Below are 26,427 nucleotides of genomic sequence, written 5' to 3' on the forward strand. Positions count from 1 at the left end.
CAAACAACAGTTAATTGGTTATTACAAAATACTGATATTTGGCCTATCACTTATACAAATTTTTCAGACAAAATTGATAATTTTACTCTTTACATGCTTTTGTACTTCCTACATATTTTGCGTGCTACCCATAGAAAATGCGCTTAGAGTATTTTTCATCTAATGAAAAGGCTACAGGTATGATTAGATCACTTGCTTATTCTCTTGAGTTTCTGCTGCTTCAGCACAGATTATTAATTTCCATGCTTTAGCCGCTGTTTTTAAAATGTTAAAAATCAAGCTTTCACTTCATATACTGATAGCCAATGTGTGACTTGTGGTTTACAATTGATTAAAAGGTTTTATCTTTTTAGATACTACTAGCCCTCAAATTTTACAATTACTTAACGCTTTATTGGAGACAGGTTTTCTACTTGAAATCAGTGAGTGATTCCAGTGTAAATTGTCTGACAACTCACTGTCCTTTCAGTGCTCTGGCTCAGAGAACTAAACAAAACCATAGACCCAGCTCTTTGAAAATGATAATGGAGTTGATAACACACCCTCACGAAAAGAGGAAGACTCCATTTGCTTACTTTCAACGCCCAGCCTCACCCTGCCAACTCAGATTTCTAAATAAGGCTAAATCTGGACCTTGTTTACAGGATTTGACATTTCTAATTAATGCTTATGTTTAGGTAAATAAAGTTTGTGAGGTGCTGGAGAGATGGCTTAGTGGTTAAGAGCACTAAATACTGTTCCTTTATAGGACATTTAAGAACTCAAACTGGATTGCCTAGACTCCTTAACTAGGGAGGACAGATACCAGACAGATTAGGCCTTACATAAGAAAAATTAGTGAAAAAATCTCATTCTTTATATATCCAAAACAATAATGCTAGAAACAATAATTTGGTATACAAGTCAAATTATAAATACAAGTGCTCAGTGTCCTCAATTTAATCCTCGAGGACTTATCTTAATAAACAATATTTTAACAATTTTAATAAATAAATAGGGGGAGTTATCCCTGTATGCTAAAATATGCTCCTTTTATTTCAATTTTAAAAAATTTGGATGCCAAAGTTTATGGCACCCTACAACTAGGCATACTTCTGCCTAGGTGAAATAGAGAGATCCACATATTGACATGATCCTGTCCAGATATTTTATATGGGGAAGAGGGAATGTTTGTGTTTTTTCTACAGGATGCTACAAGAGTGTGCCAGCTGCCTGGGTGGTTGCTGAGACTTGCTGATCCTGGTTACATGAAGATTCAGCTCTCGTGGTTCGGGTCCCTAGAGTCATTCCTCTGCCCTGAAAGGAAGGCGGAAGATCCCCCCTTCACCTTTTGTCATCACAGAAATCTTGCCGTTGCTGCAGTCAGTGTTACCGCTGCGTGTGTTCCCGTCCCACTGTGGCCTACGCTCAGACTCTGTACACTGCTGCTTGCTGACTCCAGCTGTTACCCCTGTCCCTTCATTTCCTTGGTGACTCTTGCTGCCTTAACTGGTAACTGGTGTTGCCATTTTACAGACTGTAGCTTCACAGAAAGCCACCTGTGTAAAGCTACAGTGACTGGAGAACTCTGTCCTGGTCATACAGATCTCAGAATTTGGTTCCATTGTTTGCTGGTTGTTCCAGAGAAAAATGACTGATCCTGAACTGTCCTGGAAAAGACCTTGACACTTTCGCTGCTATTGTAGCAGCCATTACTGCTGCAGACATTGTGTCTGCAGTGTCTGGAGTTATCCTCCACCAATCTATTGTTAGACAAGTACAGTGGGTGAACTTTCTGGAGTAGTTACTAACAATTGGGAATTCTAAATTTCATTATAGGAGTGGCTTGACCATGGCCCTTGGTGGCAACAGCTGAGGAGGACCAAATGAGGTGCCCACTACTTATCGGGAGTGGCTCTGTTTGATACAGCCCTATGCTGTGGATCAGTATTCATACCATGGTTGGTTTGCAAACTCAGACCTCAACAATAATGTGACAAGGCCGTTATTCACTCAAGCACTTATGGCCATTGTACAAAGGGCCTCCACTGAATTTGGTTATCTTGCTCAGGACTTACTCTGTATCTGAGTTCCCTGCTCCTGCACCCCAAGGACCTGTGGGTCCATTTGCACTGGGAGGAGAGGGTCTCTCTCTGTATTCTGAGTTCTCTGCTCTTGCACCCCATAGATCTGTGGATCATTGCACTGGGATTGAGAGAGACTCAGTGATTTCCTTTGATCAGCCCCTGCACATCGCTGAGGTTTCCTCATTGCACGCGATATGGGTGATCATGACTGCTATAAAATTTATAAATAAAAAGGGTGAGATGTAGAGGGCCGCAATAACATTCGCCACCACTAGATGGCGCTGGCTTCCACTGCGCCCCACGTGGAAGGCCAGGTCAGTCAAGATGGCGCTAGCCTTTACCGCGCAAGCCGGCTCCCTATGGGGAGGGGAGGTTAATCTTGCCAGGTCTTTGCCCATTTCCGGGGCGTACCTGATGAGGTCATGAGTAAGCAACCAATCAGGTGTGGGTGCGTGCACGGGGGATAAATAGGCGCGCCTGGCGGCGCAAGCGGGGCTTCCACCATGAGAGAGGAATAGACAGAAATAAAAGTCACTCATAGTAAGAATTTCTATGTCTCGCGTGCTCCTTGCCGGCGGGAAGTCGTGCGTGGGACAATATCATACAGAGACACACACAGAGACTCATATAACAACAACAACAGCAACAACAACAACATATACATACATATGTTTGTTTTGAGACAGGGTCTTTCTGTGTAGCCCTAACTGCCTTGGAATTGTCTTTGTAATTCAGGCTGGCCTCCAACTCACAGAGACCTGCCTGCTTCTGTTCCCCAAGTGCTGGGATTAAAGGTGCACACCACCATCACCCAGCAACAGTAGTAGTTTTTAAAGATTAAAAAGGGCTTGAATATAGCTTGGCATAGAGCACATGTGTGAGGCTCTAGATTCAATGCTCAGTAGCACTAAAACCAAGCAAGCAAGCAAATAAATAAACGGATGGGGAGATGGTTCACTTGGTAAAGTGAGCCGCCATGCAGTGAAACCACGAGGACCTGACTTTGAATGTCAAATGTACATAAAAACAAAACAAAACAACAACAACAACAAACCCAAAACAGGCACACATGTGTAATCCCAGTTCTGGGGAGGCAGAGACAGAAGGACCCCCAGGCTTGCTGGCCAATCTAGCCAAATTGATAAGCTCTAGGTTTAGTGAGAGACTTGATCCCCTTCCACCTACCGCCCCCTGCCCCAAGACTCTCTTTATAGCCCTGGCTGTTCTGCTCTGGCCTCAAACTCAGAAATCTGCTTGCCCCTGCCTTCCAAGGTAGTCATGGCAGCTTTGTACTCTCCAAAATGCCTCTGGTTATTCTCTCTCTACTACTCTAGAGATAGCCACATAGCAGCTTCAAATTTACAATTAGAGTTTTCTTTTCACACGCCATAGATCAATCCAGTTCTGTGGTTTCAATGCAGCCTCACTCACAGTAAGAAAATAATTGTGTGAGCTGGGATCAAGGGCATATGTCACCATTCCCAGCAGAAAGACCCTGTCTTTAAAAAAAACAAAAAGGTACGATGGTACTGGGAACAATACTCAATGTTGTCCTTGGCCTACACACACACACACACACACACACACACACACACACGCACACACACACACACACACACACACACACACACACACACAGAGAGAGAGAGAGAGAGAGAGAGAGAGAGAGAGAGAGAGAGAAGCATGCTAACCATGCACACAAAAGAAAAGACCAGAACCATCTCTCTTCCTCAAATACCGTCCTCTGTCCTTTCTTCATCCACGAATTCACAGAGAAGAGTCAGATGAGAACATAGGGAGAAGGTGGCCATCCACGTGCTAGGAGGAAGCCCTCACCTGACACCAACCCCATCGGTACTGTGCTCTTGGGTTGCTAGCCTCCAACCCTGAGAAGATGTAGCCTTAAGTGGCTGTCTGTGGCATCTCCTTAGGCCAGTCTGAACTGATACAGAGTCTCACTCACCTCCATGTGCAAAACACACTTTGAGTTTGGGAAACTTCTCGAACACCCCACCCATGATCATGGAGCAAATGGCCGTGGTGGTCTCCGATGGCATTCCTAAAAGAAGAGACAGTTACATGATTCAGGGCTTGGCATTGTAAGCAAGAAGAGGTTTAGTGACACGTTTTAGTGACACAAGTGACTGCAAAACAGCAGCTGAGTTGGGGAATTTTCAGTGATGTGGAACATGGGGCCCCTCTCTTCCAGAAATGATTCAAATGTATACAGGGCATTGCTTCGTCAAGAAAATCACCCAAAGGCCCCAATTTACTATTTTAGGGGGTATAGTCTAAGAGTTCAAACTGACAAAAAGGCTGGCTTTGGTCCTGATGAGGCATGCAAGCATCGGAGGTGGTTTAGCTTGGGACTCCTATTTGGTTGGGGTTATGCATATCTGCCCTTGTAATAATGCATTTGGTAGCTCAAGGCCTTTGCTCGCACATGCTATGCACACACACACCCTTCTTCAAACAGTGAACCTAACAACCTCAGAACTCCTAGGACCCCTATCTGCATCAGATTACATCTTCTGTCATCTCTGAATGATGTTGTAAGCTTCCCCAACCCTGGATACAATCAAATTTAGACTATTTCTATCCAAGTGCGTTCTCAGCATATCCCGCCAGGAAGAATGGAGGAACCTATCTGGCCTGAACTGGTTGAGGTACATATACAAAACTGTGTCTTTTAATAACCTATTAGTGGAGAATCCTCTATTTATCATCTTGAGATAGACAGGTATATAATTAAAGTAAAATGCATTGTAGGGAAGGGCATTAGCCAGGTTAGGTCCCAAACCCCAAAAGGCTATGTCAAACGCCACTGACTATGTCTCAAGATGAGTCTAGGCTCAGCTCACGCTGACAAGGAAGGATCACTGGCAGACAACAAAAGCTCCCATTGCTCAGAAGCCTCTGGCCAAAAGAGCCAATTCCCTTATTTCTTTGACCTCAGGGAAATGAGGCATCCAGTTCATATCAAAACCTACACTGACCTCCAGGCTCCTTCAATCCTGTTTAACCTATAGCTATGGTGAGTTTCGAAGACTTTGGGCTCTTCTGGCCCTAAGCTCTTAGGCCTTTTCACCTTACAAGTTCTTTTCCCCCTCAACCTTGTGGCTACCTGCTCCCTTTAAAACTGCCCACTCTCCAACACCCACTCCCATTCTTTTTCTCTCTGCTCCCAAGGTAGAGTACTGGCAGTCACGTTAGTAGTCCCTCCTCCCTGTCTCCTGAGAGGTAGCCATGGCAGCTTTGCACCCCCCAAAATGCCTCTGGTTATTCTCTACCACCCTAGAGATAGTCACATGCCAGCTTCAAATTTATAATTAACCCTTTCTTTCCATGCACCATGGATCAGTCCAGTTCTGTGGTTTCAATGCATCCTCACTCACAGCAAGAAAATAAACGTGAGCTAATAATCTACCATCGTGTGCTATTCCTTCACTCCTAATAAAGTTATTTTGCAAATCTCTATGAGTGCTTACTTCCAGCTCTTTGGATAAGAGGTCAAAAAGTTGGAAGCATCTGGCCTACCAGTAATATTTACTTGCCTTTAGTTTTCTTTTCAGTATTAAGGATCAAACCAAGGTCCTTGTGCTTGCTAGGCAAACCCTCTACCCCTGAGCTAAGTTCGCAGCCTCTCTCCTTTCAGTGTTGGATGTGTCAAGCTAGGCTTCTGGGCAGGATAGATAGCTCTTGACATTTTCTGCTTCTTGGCCTTGAGGAAGTTGTTTGGTGTCCCAGCCTGTGTACATCACCAGAGGACAGTCCTTTCTGTCTTGTAGGGCTGTTGTGCAGTTTTGTAAATAATGATGTCAGTAAAGCACCTGGTTATGGATTCACATTGGAGGTGTTCAGCAAACATTAGTCAGCTCAGTTTCCTCATCTGTGAACTTAGGGTGATTGTCAGGTTCAAATTCTACCGGTTAGATAAAAGCCAACCTTTCTCAGGAACCTGGGAAGCTGGTTCTCCTCTACCATTTCCTTACGATTAGCAGAAGGGACAAAGGGCTGTTCTGTGGTGTCCATTAGCACACCAGAGCACTTCCAGGTCTCTCACTATCACAGGTACCTGTTACACATTTCAGAGCCCTTGCTGGCATGCTGGTTCTACTCTTCCTGCCTCTTACTCTTAATGTCTCCGGCTCATTAGCTCCCCTCCCTAACCTCTCATTCTCATTCTATTTCAGCTCTCATTGCCCTCTCTTTGTCTTCATCTCTCTCACTCTCCCCTACAGCCCCCTCTCCTCTCTTGGCTAAGTCGAGTCTTAGTCAGGGTTTCTATTCCTGCACAAACATCATGACCAAGAAGCAAGTCGGGAGGAAAGGGTTTCTTCAGCTTACCCTTCCACATTGCTGTTCATCACCAAGGGAAGTCAGGACTGGAACTCACTCAGGGCAGGAAGCAGGAGCTGATTTAGAGGCCATGGAGGGATGCCACTTACTGGCTTGCTTTCCCTGGCTTGTTCAGCTTGCTTTCTTCTAGAACCCAGGATCACCAGCCCAGGGATGGCACCACCCACAATAGGCTGGGTCCTCACACCCTTGATCACTAGTTGAGAAAATGTCTTATAGCTGGGTCTCATGGAGGCATTTCCTCAACTGAAGCTCCTTTCTCTGTGATAACTTCAGCTTGTGTCAAGTTGACACACAAACCCAGGCAGTACATCTAGTATGCTAGCCATGTTCAGCCTGTTACTTGCACTGTTCTGGATTCTTCCAGATGCCTCTGACTCATAGCTACCTGGATTGACATCTACATTGTTCTTTCCCTCACATCTATAATAAAAACCTTCCCCTCAACTACACCTTGGAGAAGACATGTTATCAGTTTATACAGTAGTAATGGTTGGTTCTTGGCAATGGGTTAGTTGAGGGTTCTGGAGAGTATCGGGTGCCTAGGTTTAGTGTAATGTCACTCTGAATCCTGCCAAATCTCTGCTGCCTCTTGGGAGGTAAGGCTGAAAAATTATTGGGTGCATATGATTTACTTCAAGTGTTTCCTTCTCCTAGAAGCAGCAGTTGGTTCACGTCTGATGCTTTAATTGGGAACACAGAGCCATGTGACTGACCTAGAGATATGACTGTCAATGAGGACTTCGTTGTAGGCTCCTTCTGCCCCTCGCTGCTCTGCAAGCACAGAGTTGCCTGGCTTCCAGGCCTCCTGGGGATTCTAAGAGCATGGTGGATTGTATCCACCCGAGGGAGGCTTTTCCAGCTGCTGAAGGCAGGGTGATAGACAATGCCGCTTCCTTCTGGTTCTTTGTGAGTCAGTTTCCCACTAATCAGTTGAATGATAGCTTCACCTGTGTGTGTACGTGTGCGTGCGTGTGTGTGCGTGTGCGTGTGTGTGTGTGTGCGTGTGAGAGAGAGATAGAGAGAGGAGGAAGGGAGAAGGAGAGGGAGGGGAGGGGGAGCACGACTGCACACGTTCCTTCTTGGCTTCACCCAGCAGTTACCTGGCAATAGTCAGGTAGGTCAGGCTTACTATAAAAGGGGCTGTTTGCCCCTCCCTCCATCTCTTCCTCTCTGCCTCTGCTCTCTCTGACCCTTTTCTCCTCCCCCCCCTCTCTCCACACATTCCTGGCCAGCCTCTTCTTTCCTTTTCTCCATCTTTCTCTGTCTCTACTCCCTTCTCAACTCCCCTTCCCATGCCTTAAATAAACTCTGTTCTATACTAAACCCATCATATGGCTGGTACCTTAGTGGGAAGGGGTGTCTCAGTGTGAACCCACCGAGGCCCCCCTTCCACCTTACCATACCTGGCTCTATAAAACATATCCTGGCTCTCTTTTTCATAAAGCGAGGGTTTATGTGTGTGTATTGTTGTAGCCTCAACTCTAGGGATGTGTGTGTGTGTGTGTTGTTGTTGTTGTTACTTGGTTGTAGCAAATTCATTTGAGATAAAACCTCCATCTTGGAGGGGAAGCTCCATAGGACACAGGATATTTTAAGTGGAATATTCTAGGTGAAACCTGCAGAGACCTTATTAAGATGCATGATATTAAAGGAGAGGCGAAACATTCCATTTTGAAAGGAAGCTCAGTCAGACATAAGATTCTCTAAAGGAAGGGAAAACATTTCATCCTTCAGGCAATCTGGGCAAACTCAGGAAGTCAGCAAGTCTAGAAGTCCCTGAAACTGACCATATACACTAGGCCCCTCCCCTAGACATATATAAACAATAAAGACTACTGAAAGACTCTCTCAAACAAGCTGAGCTACCTAGAAGAGGTTCAGATTAGCCAAGAACAGAATTTCATGTATAACAGGAAAAACCCAAGAGTTGGTGCTGTGTTCCCAACCCTCATCCAGCACAAACCTACGAGCCAAGGCAGCCAGTATTTGGCCATCCGTCCATCCATCTGCATATCCCAGGGATGCACGAACAGAGAACAATTCAGCCTCTCAGCCGCCTTCAATAGAGCAATGAGAAAGAAGTTATTTGTGGGAGACTTCCTCTCTACCTCAGATTCCACATCGATCTGAGAAAAGAAGCTCCAATACTTTGAAGTTCCTTCTTCATCTGTACAAAAGATTCCTTGACCAAATCATTCCTGCTTGAAAAAATGAAAAGGATTAACCATAGGTTGATGAATTTAGCATATTGTTTGGTGAAAAAATTCCACAGAAAATATCTACCACTCATTGTGTGTGTGTGCGTGTGTGTGTGTGTGCACGTGTGCATGCATGTGTGTGCATGTACGTGTGCATGTGTGGAGGCCATAGGACAACTTTGCATGTTGTGTGCAAGGGCTGCTCACCTTGGTTTTTGAGACAAGGTCTCTCATTGGCTTGAAGCTCACTGATTTGTCTATGTTGGGTGGCCACTGAGCACCAGGGATCTGCCCATCTCTGTTTCCCCAGTTCTGGGTTTACGAGTGCATAAGACCATGACTTGTCTTTTTTTAAATATGGACTCTAGAGACTGGGTTCAAGGTCTTGCACTTCTGAGGTAAGCACTTTCCTGCCTGAAAATCTCTATAGCACACCCCCGTCAAACATTTTGACAAAGAACAAAATGCTTAAAGTCAAATCCCATACTTCAAATGCAGGGTGCCCGCACAGTTTACCCTTTCTGGGAGACTGGGATGGTATCTGGTATTTTTGGAGTCAGGGCAGGGGGGCTCCCTCCTCTCCTCTTAGAAACCTAAAGCTACAGGAAGTGAGGAAGTGAGAGCCAAGCATGAAGTGTATGCCTATCAGTGCAAGTTCAAAGACAGCTATGTAGGGAGTTTCAGGTCAGCCAAGAGTACACAGAAAGACTTCATCTCCAAAACAAACAAATGAATAAATGGAAGAATGAATGAATGAATGAGTCTATGCAGGAAAATGCGCCAGGGATTAGCTCCTTTCAGCTAGAATGGGGTGGGCTGGCCTGATCTAAGTCAGGAAGACCTTGGACACAACACTGATGGGGTTTCTGGATGCGTGGATACTCTTGCAATCCCTAAAGCCTAGTGACTCTCTGGAAACTCTCCCAGGAGTGAAAGGAAATAACTGAATAGAGATAGATCTCTCAGTGCCTGAGCTAGATAAGTACTAAGAATACTATAGGTTATCCTCCCTCAGAGTCTTGTGAGGAATGGAAAGACCATATAGATGGGATGAACTTTAGTTAGCAAAATGTCTGTGTAAATCCCCTTAATAGTTTTACTGGTGAGTTTTTTTTTTTAATCAACTTGATCCCAGCTTGAATTATATGGGAAGAGAAAACCCCAAGTGAGAAACCGTGTCCATCAGATTGCCTGTAGAGGCCTTTTCTTGATTAGTGATTGATGTGGGAGGCCCAGCTCACTGTGCAGGTGGTTCCCCCAGGTTACTTTGCTCATGGTGTTTTATCCCAGCAATAGAAGGAAAACTAGCACGATTAATCATTAATGAAATCATTAATGTCAGTGCTTACCGAGGGTCCAAACAAGCTCTCATTAGGATGATTTCTTTTTAAGTATGTTGGGATACTGCCTTTGCATGTAAATATTTGTGCTCACCCAGCTGATGGAGTGTGACTTGCGTATGTAAGCATTGTTTTAAATGGCACAGTTTTGGATAGCTGGGGGTTCTAGATGTGACAGGCAAAGGGTAAACTGGAGAGTTCCAACCCAGTGGGCTGAGGAGCTCAGAGACACAAGCTTTAGAAGGTACAGAAACTAACTGCTTTCTGATCATGAATGCAGGTTGGAAAGAAAATACTGACTTCTTGGAATGATAGAATGGTAGGCTTCACCGAGGCACCTGATCACGGTACCTTGTGAGATGTGACCCTTCGTAAGGATGAGACTTGATTGAATTCAAATTAGCATGAAAAACGATTTCCTTCTATATGTGGGGCATGGTGGAGAACACAAAGCCACTTATAGTCTCAAGGTCATCACTAACCACCATGGAGATTTTATACCAATGCTGCTGTAAGGATTGTATAACTATTAGGCTGAAGACATGGCTCAGGCAGTGCGAGCATGAGCATCAGAGAGCAGATCCAGGTAAAAGCTGGGGATGGTATCATGTATTTGCAGCCAGAGAGACAGGAGGATCTCTGGATCCATTAGCCATCCAGTTTAGTGGAATCAGAGGCTCCAAGTTCAGTGAGATGCCGTGTCTCAAAAAAACAAGGCGAAAGGACTGTTGAGATGGCTCAGTAGCTAAGAGCTACTGTGGCTGCTCTTCTAGAGGACCAGCATTGGATTTCCAGCACCCTCAAGATGGCTCCCAGTGGTCTGTAACTCCAATCCCAGGAGATCTGAAGACCTCTTCTGGCCTTTGAGGACACTGTATACATGTGGTGTATCGACATACATGCGGGCAGAACACCCATACACATAAAGTAAAATGTAAAGATCAAGGGGAGAGCAATTAAGGAAGGCATTGAACGTCAACATCTGGTCTTCACACACATAGAGGAATTTTATAGCTACTAACTGGTTTGATCATTTATGAGACAGGCACTCTGTGTGTCAGTGTGTCACAGGTATACAGAGACTGCTCATGCTTGCCTCTTTTTATAGAGAAGACAGAACCTAAGTCACTTACTCAGGTCTTGGCAGCTGCTACAGGGTAGGTAGAGTCAGACTGTCAGGTCCTGACATTCTGTTTTCCTCATACGGCAATGGAGTCATTTGTACCTGGGTGTCTGTTATGAGGCTTATTCCCTTAGAAGAGAGGTCTAGGGCTGGGCGTGGCGGTGGGGCACGGCATTTGGAAGCTGTGGAGTGCCAGGACTATCTTGAAATGACAGCACTAACTTGGCTGTCAGAAACTCTTGCCATTTGTTTGAGCACGTCACTGACGCAAGCTAGAGAAGAGCTAAGCAAGCCAGGCTTGCTAACCAAACAAACAGATTGTTGGCCCAGGGACACGGCAGGTCAACCGGAGTCAGGACGCACTCCTAAATCTCTCAGAGACTGGCGTGCTCCCAAATAATCTAATTGGAGTGATGGATAGGTGGAGCTCGTCACTCAGATGAAAATGTGCACTCCAGCAGCTGTGATTGCTTTCTAAGCCCCGAGGAACGTATAAAGCCACTTCCGGTGAATAATAAAAATGACTCGTAGCTGAAGACTCTCACACACTGTGCTGAAGCAACTTGGATGCATGAGTAAATAAATCCTTGTTCGAAGCTCGCTGGAATTTTCAGAAAACATTCTCTCCATCAGCTGAGCCTCTGCAGCCGATGTGTTCGGGGAGTTCAGTACTGAGAAGAATATTAAATCTTTAAGAGGCAGCCGCATAGGCAACACTCCACATAGTGGGCAGTTGCCACAGACACATATATGAAATTTTTTTTTGTGTAGTTAGAGCTGCATGAATATTAGATGAATAAGTGACGGAGCAGAATGCCTGGCAAGTCTGCAAATATCTACTTAAATCAGCAGGAAAGGTTTTTGCCGTGTGATGGAAATATTAGAAAACCATCTCAAACCATTACAATTGTGAGATTTGTAAAAGCTGCAGCCGAGGGAAGAATCCTGGATCTTAAATCCTGGCACCTACGATGGTTGGCTCAGTGAGAGGATGAGAGAGAAAGAGTGGTAGAGAAGATGGCGGGATGTGAACCTGGGTACTTCAGAACTGGATAGTGCCATTTTGAAAACACATTTTAATGTGAAATGTTTTAAATATAGAAAGTATAAACACAATAAATAATCTTATACTCCCCACCTGAGCTTATCAAATTCTAACATTTTCCTGGCATTCTTATCTACACATATAAAATCTCTATCTACTTACCTGTCGCCTACTTATAACCTCTCTGTATAACATCCACCCGTCTATTGATATATCAACCAATCTGGATTTGTTTTCTCCTCCTCCCTCTTCTTTCCCTTCTTCTTATCTGTCTCTATTTTGAGAGTTTTGAGGCAGGATCTTGCTACATATCTCAGGCTTGTCTGAAACTCACTATGTAGCCCAGGCTGGTCTCCAACTCATTATCCTCCTGCCTCAGACTCCTGAATGATGAGATTACAGACTGTGTCTTTATGCTCAGTTTCATGTGTATTTTTATTATGTACTGCCAAAACACACCTTTGCCTTCTAAGGTCCTTTGTTTGTTTTGGGATTTTGGTTTTTCAAGTCACAGTCTCTGTGCAGCCCTGGCTGTCCCGGAACTCATTTTTGTAGACCAGGCTGTCCCCAGACTTAGAGTCCTACCTGTCCTCTGCCTGAGGACTGGGATTAAAGGTGGGTGTCACCATGCCCAGCTTCTTCCTAAGGTTCTTAAGTGAGGATTCAAGAATAAAACATGTCAGTACACTGACTATTCTGAAATTTTCAATAATCACCCATTCTGATCATCTTCATTGGGCTGGGAACTGGTCCAGTGGTGTAAATGCTTGCCACACAAGTGTGAGGACTAGAGTTTATATTCTCAGAACCCACATGCAAGCCAGGTAGGCGTGGTAGCTTGCCCGTGATCTCAGTACCAGGGAGGTGGAAACGGGATGCTTGGGGTGAGCTGGCTGCACTGGCTGAAACAGGCAAACTCAAAAGTTCAGCCAGAGACTCTGCTTCAGTCAATAAGGGGGAGAGCTATCCAGGAAGACGCCTGATGTTCTACACCACACACATGTACACGTGTATGACCACACATGTGCAATCATGAACAGAACTTTGCATGCCACACATGTACATGCGTAATGTTCATTTAGTTTGCAAATTCTCAGGATATGAGATCACATGTGTCTCAGAATTCCAGGTTTGCTAAAATATAGATATGCAGAGGTTTTGTTTTATTTATTTCTTAATGAATGACACATTAAGAGTGGTTCCTGTCTTTGGCTGGAATGACTGGTGCATTTATTTTCCTTTTTATACTTTTTGTATTTCTATAGTCTCTCCAAAGTTTCTTCATAGTTTTGAAAAAAAATTTCCATAGCAAAAAGAAAAGTCTCTCTGTGTCTGTCTCTGTCTGTCTATGTCTCTGTCTGTCTGTCTCTGTCTCTCTTTCTTTCTCTCTTTCTCTCTCCGTGTATGTGTGTGTGTGTGTGTGTGTGTGTGTGTGTGTGTGTGTGTGTGTGTGTGTGTGTGTGTGAGTGTTTATGAAAATCACTAGCAGTGAGGATGGCATTTAGGCTTCTGTGTAAAATGTGATCCAGTAAGAGAGAGATTTCACCAAAGTTACCTCGGAGCGGGCCTTGGAAGTGTCCCATCGCCCCCTCTATAGAATGGCTCACTCTTTTGGGAGGAGTTTTGGTAGGTTTCTACATCTCCTACCTACATCTGAAGTCACTGACCTATTGCCTCCTGCCCTCTTTTCCTGGGGGGAATGCTTCCTTCGTGGTGCCCCACCGCCCATGGCTGTGCGTCTGTGCGCTGGTCCAGTGAAAGTGTCAGTACTCACCGTGTAGATGGGGAAGAGTTCCGGGTCATTCAGGTCCCACATGTTGATGTGGGAGCCAATCTGGATTCCTGGAAATCCTAGCTCCTTCACACAACGCTCCATCTCCTCGACAGCTAGCCCCGGGGCTTGCATAGGCAACGTCCCCAAACCCACAAACCTTCGAGGGTATCTGGCCACGGTGGCAGCGAGGTCATTGTTTAAAAACTGGCACAGTTCCAAAGTGTCCCTAGGTTTGGCCTGGTGAAAAGAGGAAAGGTTGCATGCCAGTCAAAACCTACTTGGTTAGACATTCATTCTAAATATTGCCTCTTGACTGGAAATATTCACCCTTCGTAATGATTGTATGCCTCAGGAAGCTGAGGCATGGACTGACAGAGCTACTGGCCACAGGAGACCCAGGGTCTGTGAGCGCAAAGAGAGCTGCCGGGATGCTGCGGGTTAATTAGAACAGAGCGCAGAAGTATCTCTGGGCCTGATGTACTAACTACTGGGCTGCTCCAGTTTAGACGGGGAACGAGGACTATCAGCAGCAGACAGACCTTGAAGAGGTTCCTAATGTCTGAAGCTACCTTTAAGGTCTCTCGTCTTGGCTCCTTGAAGGATACCAGCCCTACTCCCGCATGGGTCCTGTTTTCATCTGTCCTCCCACACCCTCCTATTGACACTGTGATAGTTGGGCTTTGTTTTCTTTCTTCTCCCAGTCCCCTCCCCTTCACTAGGCTGTAGAGAGTCCCCCGTTTCCAGCCCCTACAGTACTAGGGGTACAGGCTCAAATGCGACCACGCCTAGCCTTTTAAAGTGGGTTCTGGGATCAGAACTCGAGTCCTCATGCCTCGGCAGCCGCTGATCTATCTTCCCCACTGAACCGCTCCTCAAGCTCCCGTACATACTTCTTTATGTGGGTTCTGGGGATTGAACTCAGATCTTTGTGCTTTCACTTTATCTCCCCAGACCCCACCCTGAGGTGTCAAGACATTTTACTTTACATAGTGATCTAATCAGAAGCGTAGAGAACCGAGTGACTCCTGCTGGACTTGTGAAATCACGTGTCAAACACAACTACCAGGTTAGCACATTCCTAGCTCTGTACCAAAAGTTACCTCCCTGCCCCACGTCTCAGAATCAGTTCTGAAAGTCAGTGCTTGGGAACCGCTGACTTGTGGAAAGGGATCTAGGACCTCCCCTTTGTCCATTCCTCAGGAAGCACAAGGTTGAGGTTTGTTCTTGCTGTCTATTGTAATGCTTAGAGCAAGCCCCCTACGCCCGGAGTCTGCTTATCGACCTGTGACCTGTGACCCTGCCCCCGAGTTATTTCTGATTGGTAAACAAAGATGCCAACAGCCAATCGCTGGGCAGAACAGAATATAGGAGGTTTAGATTTCTGGAGCTTCCACAAGGAGAAGGTGCGGGAGGAAGAAGGAGAAACCACCATGGGTTACGTGAGCCATAAAAAAACGTGGTCCTGGGGTTGGGGATTTAGCTCAGAGGTAGAGCGCTTGCCTAGCAAGTGCAAGGCCCTGGGTTCGGTCCCCAGCTCCGAAAAAAAAAAAGAAAAGGAAAAAAAACAAAAAAACAAAAAAACCAAAACGTGGTCCTGTGGGCTGGCCAATTGGAGTTAAGAGCAGCCCAGATGAAACATAATAGGTAGTACGTAATAACTTGGGGTTATTGATTGGAAAGTAGATTCTAATAATATAGAGGGTAGGTATCTGCCCAGCTCCTGTGCTGATTAAGGGGTATTGTAAATATAAGGGCTGTGTGTGTCTTTTATCTGAGAACTAAAGGGTCAAAGGTGGGGTAGAAATTTCTACCACAGTGTAACAGTGCACTGGCTTGTCAGCAGTTTGGCAAGGCATTAATGCAGGGGTGAGTCCAGACAGGTAAGCTCTGGTGGGATCTCAGTCTACAACTGGACTGTGAGGTGAATCTAGATATGGGTCTGATGGCCCCACACAGGCTATCCTGAAGCAAGGACGTGGCTAAGAAGGCAGTCTCAGGGAGAATATGCCACCGACATTAAAGGAACCGTTGGAGCTGGAATGTGGCTCCAGTCACCCTGGTGGGCAGAGTGCCTGCCTAGCATGTAAGAAGCCCTGGGTTCCAGTCATAGCACTGCATAAACTGGGCATGGTGCAACCTGTCTGTGATCCTAGCATTAGGGAGATAGGGGCAGGGGATCAGAAGTTCAAGGTTATCCTTAGCTACCAAGCAAGTTTGAAGCCATCCTGGGCTACAGGAGAGCTTCTCTCAGAAACAAACAACCAAAGGAAGGAAGGAAGGAAGGAAGAAAGGAAGGAAGGAAGGAAGGGAAGGGAAGAAAGAAAGAAAGAAAGAAAGAAAGAAAGAAAAAAGAAAGAAAGAAAGGAAGGAAGAATGAACGAGGACCATTAAGGGAGAGGATGGATGGACCAATTTCAAGATGTAAGTCATCTGTCACCTTCTGGGGAGCTGGACACGAGCCTTCACCACCAGGAAGATGGTCCTAGGTTTCACACTCACCCAGTAGCTAAACATGACAGGAACTGTGGAAAGAGCTTGCACTGTCACTCCTATAACACAAGGAAAGACACACCTGTCAGGAGAAGAGCCTTTACCAGGATGAGACCAGCAGCTTCCAGCCCAACCTACTCTCTCTCCCTCACTGCTCCTCCCTCAGGCGCTCTCTCTCACCCTCAGCTCTACATAGAGGAGAAAGTTGGACAAAATTGGATCATTCAAGAGAATGATCCAAGTCTATTTGCCCAGGTTTTCTTCTACCCTCCTTGTGACCAAATGCTGTTTAGGCCAAGGCATTTCTCCACCATGGAAAAAAGCAGCATGTGTTAATTATGCACATATTATATGCATACCATCAAAACTGTTTCTTGATCATAGTTGCCTGTTATCACTCTCCCCATTTCTCAACCCAGCCAGCCCTTCTACTCTTTTGTCACTTTTTTCTCCATCTTTTTTCTGGTCTCCATCTTTCTCTCCTGCCCACCACTCCCTGAGGTTTCCACTGTAGGTCATACATGACAGGTCTATCTCTCAAGTCCTTTATTTGGGCTCCTAAAGTAGCCTGGCTAAAGTCTCATGGCCCTCAGTCCCCAGGGTTTGACTCCAGAGTCTAGGATCCAGGAATCTTAAAAACAACGATCTGAAGAAAGCCTACCTCTGGGGATCGTTGTAGGAACTAAACGAGTTCATTTGTGTCAGGTGCTTAGAACTGCGTGGAGGGGTAATAACTGTACTCTTTGAAAGTGGGTCATGACTATTGCCTCAAAGACAGTACTTGGGATAAACATACAAAAACAAACAAACAAAACAAAACCCAAAGGAGACCCGTGTACTTCTGTTGCAGTCATAAATGACAATTTCTGACTCCAGTCAGCCAAGTCACTGTTCTCCTCTTGAGAGGGTGGGCCCTTGCTCTCTCTTCCCATTTACAGCGAATTGTTCTTTGCCAGAGATTTGTCTCCAAGCCCCAGTGTACCGAGATCCAGAACTACATAGGTATTCTGCAGAGTGGCCCACAGAGTTGGCTCCAGACTTTATAAAGCTGAATTTGAATGTTACTTGGGTGCATGCCACTGGATTTTAAACTTCCAGATTTTAGTGCTGCTAGGGTGACTCATTTTTTTCCCCTGGACTTTGAAATAAAATACAATTGTGCTTGGGCATGGTAGTTCATCCCTGCTGCTGTAGCGCTTCCAGAAGTGGACACAGGAGAAATAAGACTTCAAGGCCTTCCTTGGTGATGCATGGTGGGTTTAAGGCCAGTCTGGACTATGCATAAGACCCTGCCTCAAAAGTCTTAATTAAGCACTGTTGCCTGCACAAGGCTGGTGCCATCAAGAGTCAGTTCCAGACTGAATCATTACAGTAGGTCTCACTGAGCTGTACCCTTACTGAACTACTGGGATACACTGATGGATGGGGCGGGCAGTTACTGTCTTCAGTTGAGTAGCTAATAGCAAGCCCACCAGACTCCTGTGTATCATTCTAAAACTATGTTCGCACAGAAGACTGGTTAAAAATCAGAGGATCACAAACAAAAGAAAAGGGACTTGACGGGAGGAAGGGAGGAGATAAGAGTGTGAACGTGCACATGTGTGTGCCTGTGTGTGTGCATGTGTATGCATGTGTGTGCATCTATGTGTGCCTGGGTTTGAGTGTGAGCATGTGCATGTATGTATGCCTGTGTCTGCATGTATGTGTGCCTGTGTCTGCATGTATGTGTGCCTGTATCTGCATGCATGTGTGCCTGTGTGTGCACCTGTGTCTGCATGCATGTGTGCATGTGTATGTGCCTGTGCAAGTGTGCATGTGTACATGCTTGTGTGTGTGCATGCATGTGTATGCATGTGTGTGCATCTATGTGTGCCTGTGTGTGAGTGTGAGCATGTGTATGCATGTGTGCCTGTGTCTGCATGCATGTGTGCATGCGTATGTGCCTGTGCAAGTGTGTGTGTGCGTGTGTGTGTGTGCCTGTGTGACCGTGCACATGTGTGTATGTGTATGCCTGTGTGCATGTGTGCATGTGCATGCATGTATGAATGATTTATGCCTCAGCATGCATGCGAAGATCAAAGGACCGCCTTAGGCACTAGTCCTCATCTTCCCTGTGTTCCTTGCTGCTGGCTGCCCATGAGATTTTGAAGTTGTTTTCTGTCTCAGTTGCTGGCTCACCTGTGGTGCATAGGGATTGTAGTGTTCCAGGCTGTCTGTCTGTGAACTCCTGGGGGTTCTCCTGCCTCTGCCTTCCGTCTCACTACCGGATTGTGAGACTGTGGACAGCTCCACCACTACATCTGGTTTTATAGATGTCTATGGATCTGCCCACCCAGCCATTTCCAGACCTGAACTAAAAATAGTTTAAGTAAGAAAATGCACCATTATCATTTTGTTGATATACTATTTTGCTTTAAGTGGAGGGTGGTGTTGTCCAGCATCAGTGGGAGGAAAAGCCCTTGGTCCTGTGAAGGCTCGGTTCCCCAATGTGGGGGAATGCCAGGGTGTTGGGATGGGGGTGGGGGCATCCTCGTGGAGGGATGGGAGGAGGAAAGGAGATAACATTTGAAATGTAAATATGTAAAATATCCAAGAAAAATAAAATTAGAAGAAAAAAGAAAAATCTAAATTAAAGCTTCCAAATCCATGCTCTAAAAGCGTTGGCTTGGAATGGCTTTCTTTCCTCTAAGGAAGCAGTAACAGCACACCTGGCAGGGAAAAGGGAACCGGAAGTTGCTATCCCATAAATCATATCAGGTGGTCACCACTTTAAGGATGGGTGTTGCCTTAAGCCAGACAGAAGCACGGAGAGCGTTTCGTAAGTACCTTTCTGGTTCATTTCTCTGATGCGGACTTCTGGGTCCCAGCAGTTCTGTTGGATCACTCTGAAGACCTTCCCGTCTTTCATCATCTTTGCTTCTCCCTGAGTCAGAAAAGTCGCATCAGCCAAGGCCACATGCTTGGGTAAATCCTGTGTTCCTGAGTGTGAACATTCAGGTTGGCAAGCATGTGCATGTGATGTGTGTGGGTGTGTGTAGAGTCGATCTCAGGATCCCCTTCTGCTGTCCACCTCGCTTTGCTTTCCTTCCTTCCTTCCTTCCTTCTTCCTTTGAGATAGTCTCCCACGGGTCTGGAACTCATGAAGTAGACTAAGTTGGCCAGTCAGAGAGCCTTGGGGAACCTCCAGTCTCCACAGTATCAGTGCTGGGATCACAGGCAAGCATCATGATTTGGGGCCTTTCTTTCTTTCCTTCCTTCCTTCCTTCCTTCCTTCCTTCCTTCCTTCCTCCCTCTCTCCCTCCCTCCCTCCCTTTCTCCCTTCCTTTTCTTCCTTCCTTCTTTCCTCCCTTCCTTCCTTCCTTCCCTTCCTTCCTTCCTTCCTTCCTTCCTTCCTTCCTTCCTTCCTTCCTCTCTTTTAACACAAGTACTGAGAAATTGAACTGAGCTCCTTATGCTTGCAAGGCAAGGAAGGCATTTACTGATGAAATCACGTCCCCGACCTACATTAACCTTTTCTTGAATGCTTTGGAACATGTTTCTCCTCTCATACAGTTTAAGGGATTTTTTTCCCCTACTCAGCCTGGAGATAAAAATCTGACTGCTCCAGTTTCTGCCTTCGCCTGGAGCTGACCTGGTCCTACAGCTTTCTGTACCCAAATCCCGTCGGGTAGAGAGTTGGACTCTCCAAAGTTTGGACAACCCTGAAAGCTCAGGGGAGACCTCCACTTCTGTTCACATTCCTGGCCCAAGAAGAACCCGCCTAGAGCCCTCTGGACACAGGAACCTAGGAGCAGTCAGGGACAGAATCCTTCCAGTATCTGCCTGTGCCAAGAGCTGAAAGCCAGTCTCCAGGAATGCTGACACACAGGTTTAAAGGAGGGTCAAGCAGCTGTCAGAGACAGCAAGACCAGCTAACACCAGAGACAACCTGATGGTGAGAGACAAGCACAGGAACCTAAGCAACAGAAACCAAGACTACTTGGCATCATCAGAGCCCAGTTCTCCCACCGAAGCAAATACTGGATATCAAAACACACTGGAAAAGCAAGATTTGGATTTAAAATCACATCTCATGATGATGATAGAGGACTTTAAGAAGGACACAAATAACTCCCTTAAAGAAATACAGGACAACACAGGTAAACAAGTAGAAGCCCTTAAAGAGGAAACACAAAAGTCCCTTAAAGAATTACAGGAAAACACAATCAAACAGGTGAAGGAATTGAACAAAACCATCCAGGATCTAAAAATGGAAATAGAAGCAAAAAAGAAATCACAAAGGGAAACAAACCTGGAGATAGAAAACCTAGGAAAGAGATCAGGAATCATAGACAAAAGCATCACCAACAGAATACAAGAGATAGAAGAGAAAATCTCAGGGGCAGAAGATGTTGTTGTAAAAATATAAAAATAAAAAGGAGTAATTATCTTTTACCCCACTAGGCCCATGCTGCGGTGCCCCCAGATATCTGCTAGATATCTTGGCGGAAATACACCCCAGCCGCACACTTTCTTACACTCAAACCCTCATATAAAAGAACACACAACACAATAATCTTAGATCCAATTGGTAAAATATAATTGCCCACTTAAACATACAAAGCCCGGTACCATCCATCCCTTGAGAACATTAATAACAACCTGTAAATACACAGAGCAGAATCTTAACATCACCTGCCATGGCTTCTCTCCTCTCCTCATCTCCTCTCTCTTCTCCTCCTCTTCCTTCAAACTTCTCTCCGGCTCATCCTTCCTTCTCCTCCAATGACAGGCCTCCTTCTATCCTGTACCTGCCCCTCACCAGTACTTTACAAATTCAATGGTGAGGTGGTTCTGGTGAAGTCACCTGAGTTCTGAGTCCTTGACTAGGCAGCTGTCCTTGGGGCAGTGGAATTAGCATCAAAATACAGTAACTTCAGGGCAAACCACAACAAGAAGATACCATAGAAAACATTGACAGAACCATCAAAGAAAATGTAAAATACAAAAAGCTCCAGAAACATTCAGAAAATTCAGGACACAGTGAGAAGATCAAACCTAAGGATAATAGGTATAGAAGAGAATGAAGACTCCCAATTTAAAGGGCCAGTAAATACCTTCAACAAAATTATAGAAGAAAACTTCCCTAATCTAAAGAAAGAGATGCCCATAAATACACAAGAAACCTACAGAACTCCAAATATATTGGACCAGAAAAGAAATTCCTCCTGTCACACAATAGTCAAAACAACAAATGCACAAAACAAAGAAAGAATATTAAAAGCAGTAAGTGAAAAATGTCAAATAACATATAAAGGCAGACCTATCAGAATTATACCAGACTTCTCACCAGAGACTCTAAAAGTCAAAAAATCCTGGGCAGATATCATACAGACCCTAAGAGAACACAAATGCCAGCCCAGGCTACTATATCCAACAAAACTCTCAATTAACATAGATGGAGAAACCAAGATATTCCATGACAAAGTCAAATTTATACCATATCTTTCCACAAATCCAGCCCTACAAAGGATAATAGAGGGAAACTCTAATACAAGGAGGGAAACTATACCCTAGAAAAAGCAAGAAAGTAATTCCACCTCTAACAACAAAAATAACAGGAAGTGACAATCACTATTCCTTAATATCACTTAAAACAATGGACTCAATTCCCTAATAAAAAGACATAGACTAAGAGACTAAATGTGTAAAGAGGACCCAGCATTTTGCTGCATATAGGGAACACACCTCAGAGACAAAGACCGACACTACCTCAGGGTAAAAGGATAGAAAACAATTTTCTAAGCAATGGTTCCAAGAAACAAGCTAGAGTAGCCATTCTAACATCGAATAAAATCGACTTTCAACCAAAAGTTATCAAAAAAGATAAGGAAGGACACTTCATATTTATCAAAGGAAAAATCCACCAAGATGAACTGTCAATCCTGAATATCTATGCTCCAAATGCAATGGCACCTACATTCATAAAAGAAACCTTACTAAAGCTCAAAGTACACATTGCACCTCACACAATAATAGTAAGAGATTTTAACACCACACTCTCATCAATGGACAGATCATGGAAACAGAAATTAAACAGAGACATAGACAGACTAACAGAAGTTATTAACCAAGTGGATTTAACAAATATCTATACAACATTTTATCCTAAAACAAAAGGATATACCTTCCTCTCAGCACCTCATGGTACCTTCTCCAAAATTGACCATATAATCAGTCACAAGTCAGGCCTAACAGATACAAGAAGATTGAAACAATCCTGTGCATCCTATCAGATCACCATGGACTGAGGCTGGTCTTCAATAACAACAAAAACAACAAAAAGCCCACATACACATGGAAGCTGAACAATGCTCTATTTAGTGATAACTTGGACAAGGAAGAAATAAAGAAATTAAAGACTTTTTAGAATTTAATGAAAATGAAGGCACAACATACCCAAACTTATGGGACACAATGAAAGCAGTGCTAAGAGGAAAACTCATAGCTCTGAGTGCCTCCAAAAAGAAACAGGGGAGAGCATACATTACCAGCTTGACAGCACACCTAAAAGCTCTAGAACAAAAAGAAGCAAACACATTCAAGAGGAGTAGATGGCAGGAAATAATGAAACTCATAGCTGAAATCAACCAGGTAGAAACAAAAAGAACTATACAAAAAAGTTTAAAAATTCAGGAGCTGATTTTTTTTGAGAAAATCAACAAGCTAGATAAACCCTTAGCCAGACTAATCAGAGGTCACAGAGAGTACCTAAATTAACAAAATCAGAAATGAAAAGGGAGACATAACAACAGAATCAGAGGAAATTCAAAAAATCATCAGATCCTACTACAAAAGCCTATATTCAACAAAACTGGAAAATCTGGGTAAAATGGACAATTTTCTAGACAGATACCAGGTACCAAAGTTAAATCAGGATCAGATAAACCATCTAAACAGTCCCATAACTCCCAGAGAAATAGAAACAATTATTAAATGTTTCCCAAACGAAAACAAAACAAAACAAAAACCAAACCAAACCAACCAAACAAACAAAAATCAGAACCAGATGGGTTTAGTGAAGAATTCTATCAGATCTTCATAGAAGAGCTAATACCAATACTGTCCAAACTATTCCACAAAATAGAAACAGACGGAGCACCACCCAATTCCTTCTATGAAGCCACAATTACACTTAAACCTAAACCACACAAAGACCCAACAAAGAAAGAGAACTTCAGACCAATTTCCCTTGTGAATATCACTGCAAAAATACTCAATAAAGTTCTCACAAACAGAATGCAAGAACACCTCAAAACAATCATCCATCATGATCAAGTAGGCTTCATACCAGGGATGCAGGGATGGTTCAATATATGGAAACCCATCTATGTAATCCGCTGTGTAAATAAACTCTAAGAAAAAAACACATGATCACCTCATTAGTTGCTGAGAAAGCATTTGACAAAATTCAACACTCTTTCATGATAAAAGTCTTGGAAAGATCGGGAATTCAAAGCCCATACCTAAACATAGTAAAAGCAATATACAGCAAACCAGTAGCCAACATCTAACTAAATGGAGAGAAACTTGAAGCAATCCCACTAAAATTAGGGACTAGACAAGGCTGCCCACTCTCTCCTTACTTACTCAATATAGGACTCAAAGTCCTAGCCAGAGCAATCAGACAATGAAAGGAGATCAAAGGGATACAGATTGGAAAGGAAGAAGTAAAAATATCACTATTTGCAGATGAGATTATAGTATACTTAAGTTTTCCCAAAAGTTCTACCAGAGAACTACTAATCCTGATAAACAACTTCAACAAAGTGGCTGGATATAAAATTAACTCAAACAAATCAGTTGCCTTCTTCTACTCAAAGGATAAACAGGCTGAGAAAGAAATTAGGGAATGACACTCTTCACAATTGTCACAAATAACATAAAATACCTAGATGTGACTTTAACCAAGCAAGTGAAAGATCTGTATGACAAGAACTTCAAGTCTCTAAAGAAAAAAATTGAAGAAGACCTCAGAAGATGGAAAGATCTCCCATGCTCATGGATTGGCAGGATTAATATTGTAAAAATGGCCATCTTGCCAAAAGCGATCTACAGATTCAATGCAATCCCCATCAAAATTCCAAATCACTTCTTTATAGAGTTAGACGGATAAATTTGCTCATTTAGAATAACAAAAAGCCAGGATAGTGAAAACTATCTTCAACAATAAAAGAACTTTTCGGGGAATCACCATCCCTCACCTCTAGCAGTATTACAGAGCAATAGTGATGAGAACTATATGGTATTGGTACAGAGACAGGCAGGTAGATCAATAGAATAGAATTGAAGACCCAAAAATGAACCCACACACCTATGGTCACTTGATCTTTTACAAAGGAGCTAAAACCATCCAATGTAAGAAAGATAGCATTTTCAACAAATGGTGCTGGTTCAACTAGAGGTCAACATGTAGAAGAATGCAAATTGATCCATTCTTATCACCTGGTACAAAGCTCAAGTCCAAGTGGATCAAGGACCTCCACATCAAACCAGATACACTCAAACTAATAGAAGAAAAAGCGGGGAAGCACCTCGAACATATGGGCATTGGGGAAAATTTCCTGAACAAAACACCAATGGCTTAAAGAATCAACAAATGAGACATCATAAAATTGCCAAGTTTCTGTAAGGCAAAGGACATTGTCATTAGGACAAAACAGCAACCAACAGATTGGGGAAAGATCTTTACCAATCCTACATCTGATAGAGGGTTAATATCCAATATATACAAAGAACTCAAGAAGTTAGACTCAAAAAAAAAGTTAGACTCCAGAGAATCAAATAACCCTATTAAAAAGTAGGGTACATAGCTAAACAAAGAATTCTCAGCTGAGGATTAATTGAATGGATGCGAAGCACCTAAAGAAATGTTCAGTGTCCTTAGTCATCAGGGAAATGCAAATCAAAACAACCCTGAGATTCCACCTCATACCAGTCAGAGTGGCTAAGATAAAACAAACAAACAAACAAACAAACAAACAAACAAACAAAACCCCTCTGGTGACAACAGATGTTGGTGAGGATGTGGAGGAAGATGAACACTCCTCCATTGTTAGTGGGATTGTAAGCTGGTACAACCATTCTGGAAATCAGTCTGGTGGTTCCTCAGAAAATTGGACATAGTACTACCTGAGGACCCAGCTATACCACTCCTGGGCAAATACCCAAAAGATGCTCCAACATATGACAAGGACACATGCTCCACTATGTTCATAGCAGCCTTATTTATAATAGCCAGAAGGTGGAAAGAACCCAGATGTCCTTCAACAGAGGAATGGATACAGAAAATGTGGTACATCTACACAGTAGAGTATTACTCAGCCATTAAAAACTATGACTTCATGAAAGTCATAGGTAAATGGATGGAACTAGAAAATATCATCCTGAGTGAGGTGACCTAATCACAAAAACTCACACATCTGATTTCTGCTAACAAATCAATTACTTTGTTCTGTCTTAATATACCATAGTAATCCATAGAGAGGGCCAAGTCACTTCCCTGTGACTGAGCAGTAAATGCTAAAGTTGGTTCCAGGGCAAATATAACAAGATATAAAAGTTAAAAGAGATTTTGTAGTGGAGATTCAATTCTGTTTTTTATTTCATTGATGTTGCTGTCTGACATCACTTCAGTTTTCCCTACCATGCCTTAGAAACTGCATGGCTGCTTCCCTTCTTATTACAATCAATGGCAGGGTAAAAGAGTTGATTTCCTGATGCCCAGCCTACAAGAAGTTAAGTATTTACGTCGGACATACCATCTCTGGGTCACCCTCAGGTATGTGCTGGGAGAAACTCACCTTGCCTTGCTGTTGGAGCTGCACCCAGCCTCCATAGCCGAACCTCTGCAATGAGGAGAATCACAGTTAGACTTAGTAAAGAAGAGGGGTCTGCAGCCAAGGTACGTCTTCTAGATGCAGGGTCCCAAACTCTGTCCTATCAGACACCATCTTCCCATGTGTCCCCTTCTTCAGACCTGTATTCTCA

The 26,427-nt window shown here is 44.0% G+C and overlaps 1 protein-coding gene across 1 annotated transcript in view; it reads right to left on the minus strand.

Moving 5' to 3' along the window:
- The window catches only part of Acmsd (aminocarboxymuconate semialdehyde decarboxylase), a 48,039-nt gene that overhangs the window by 12,105 nt on the left and 9,507 nt on the right, over positions 1-26,427 (minus strand). The window contains exons 2-7 of the mRNA XM_032915604.1: positions 26,241-26,285; positions 19,225-19,321; positions 16,408-16,457; positions 13,909-14,145; positions 8,392-8,485; positions 4,030-4,125 (exon numbers count right to left, since the gene is read on the minus strand). Coding sequence (XP_032771495.1) covers positions 4,030-4,125; positions 8,392-8,485; positions 13,909-14,145; positions 16,408-16,457; positions 19,225-19,321; positions 26,241-26,285 — 619 coding nt within the window. The remainder of the gene's footprint in view (positions 1-4,029; positions 4,126-8,391; positions 8,486-13,908; positions 14,146-16,407; positions 16,458-19,224; positions 19,322-26,240; positions 26,286-26,427) is intronic.

The sequence above is a fragment of the Rattus rattus genome, chromosome 10 (assembly GCF_011064425.1).
Source record: "Rattus rattus isolate New Zealand chromosome 10, Rrattus_CSIRO_v1, whole genome shotgun sequence".
NCBI lineage: Eukaryota > Metazoa > Chordata > Mammalia > Rodentia > Muridae > Rattus > Rattus rattus.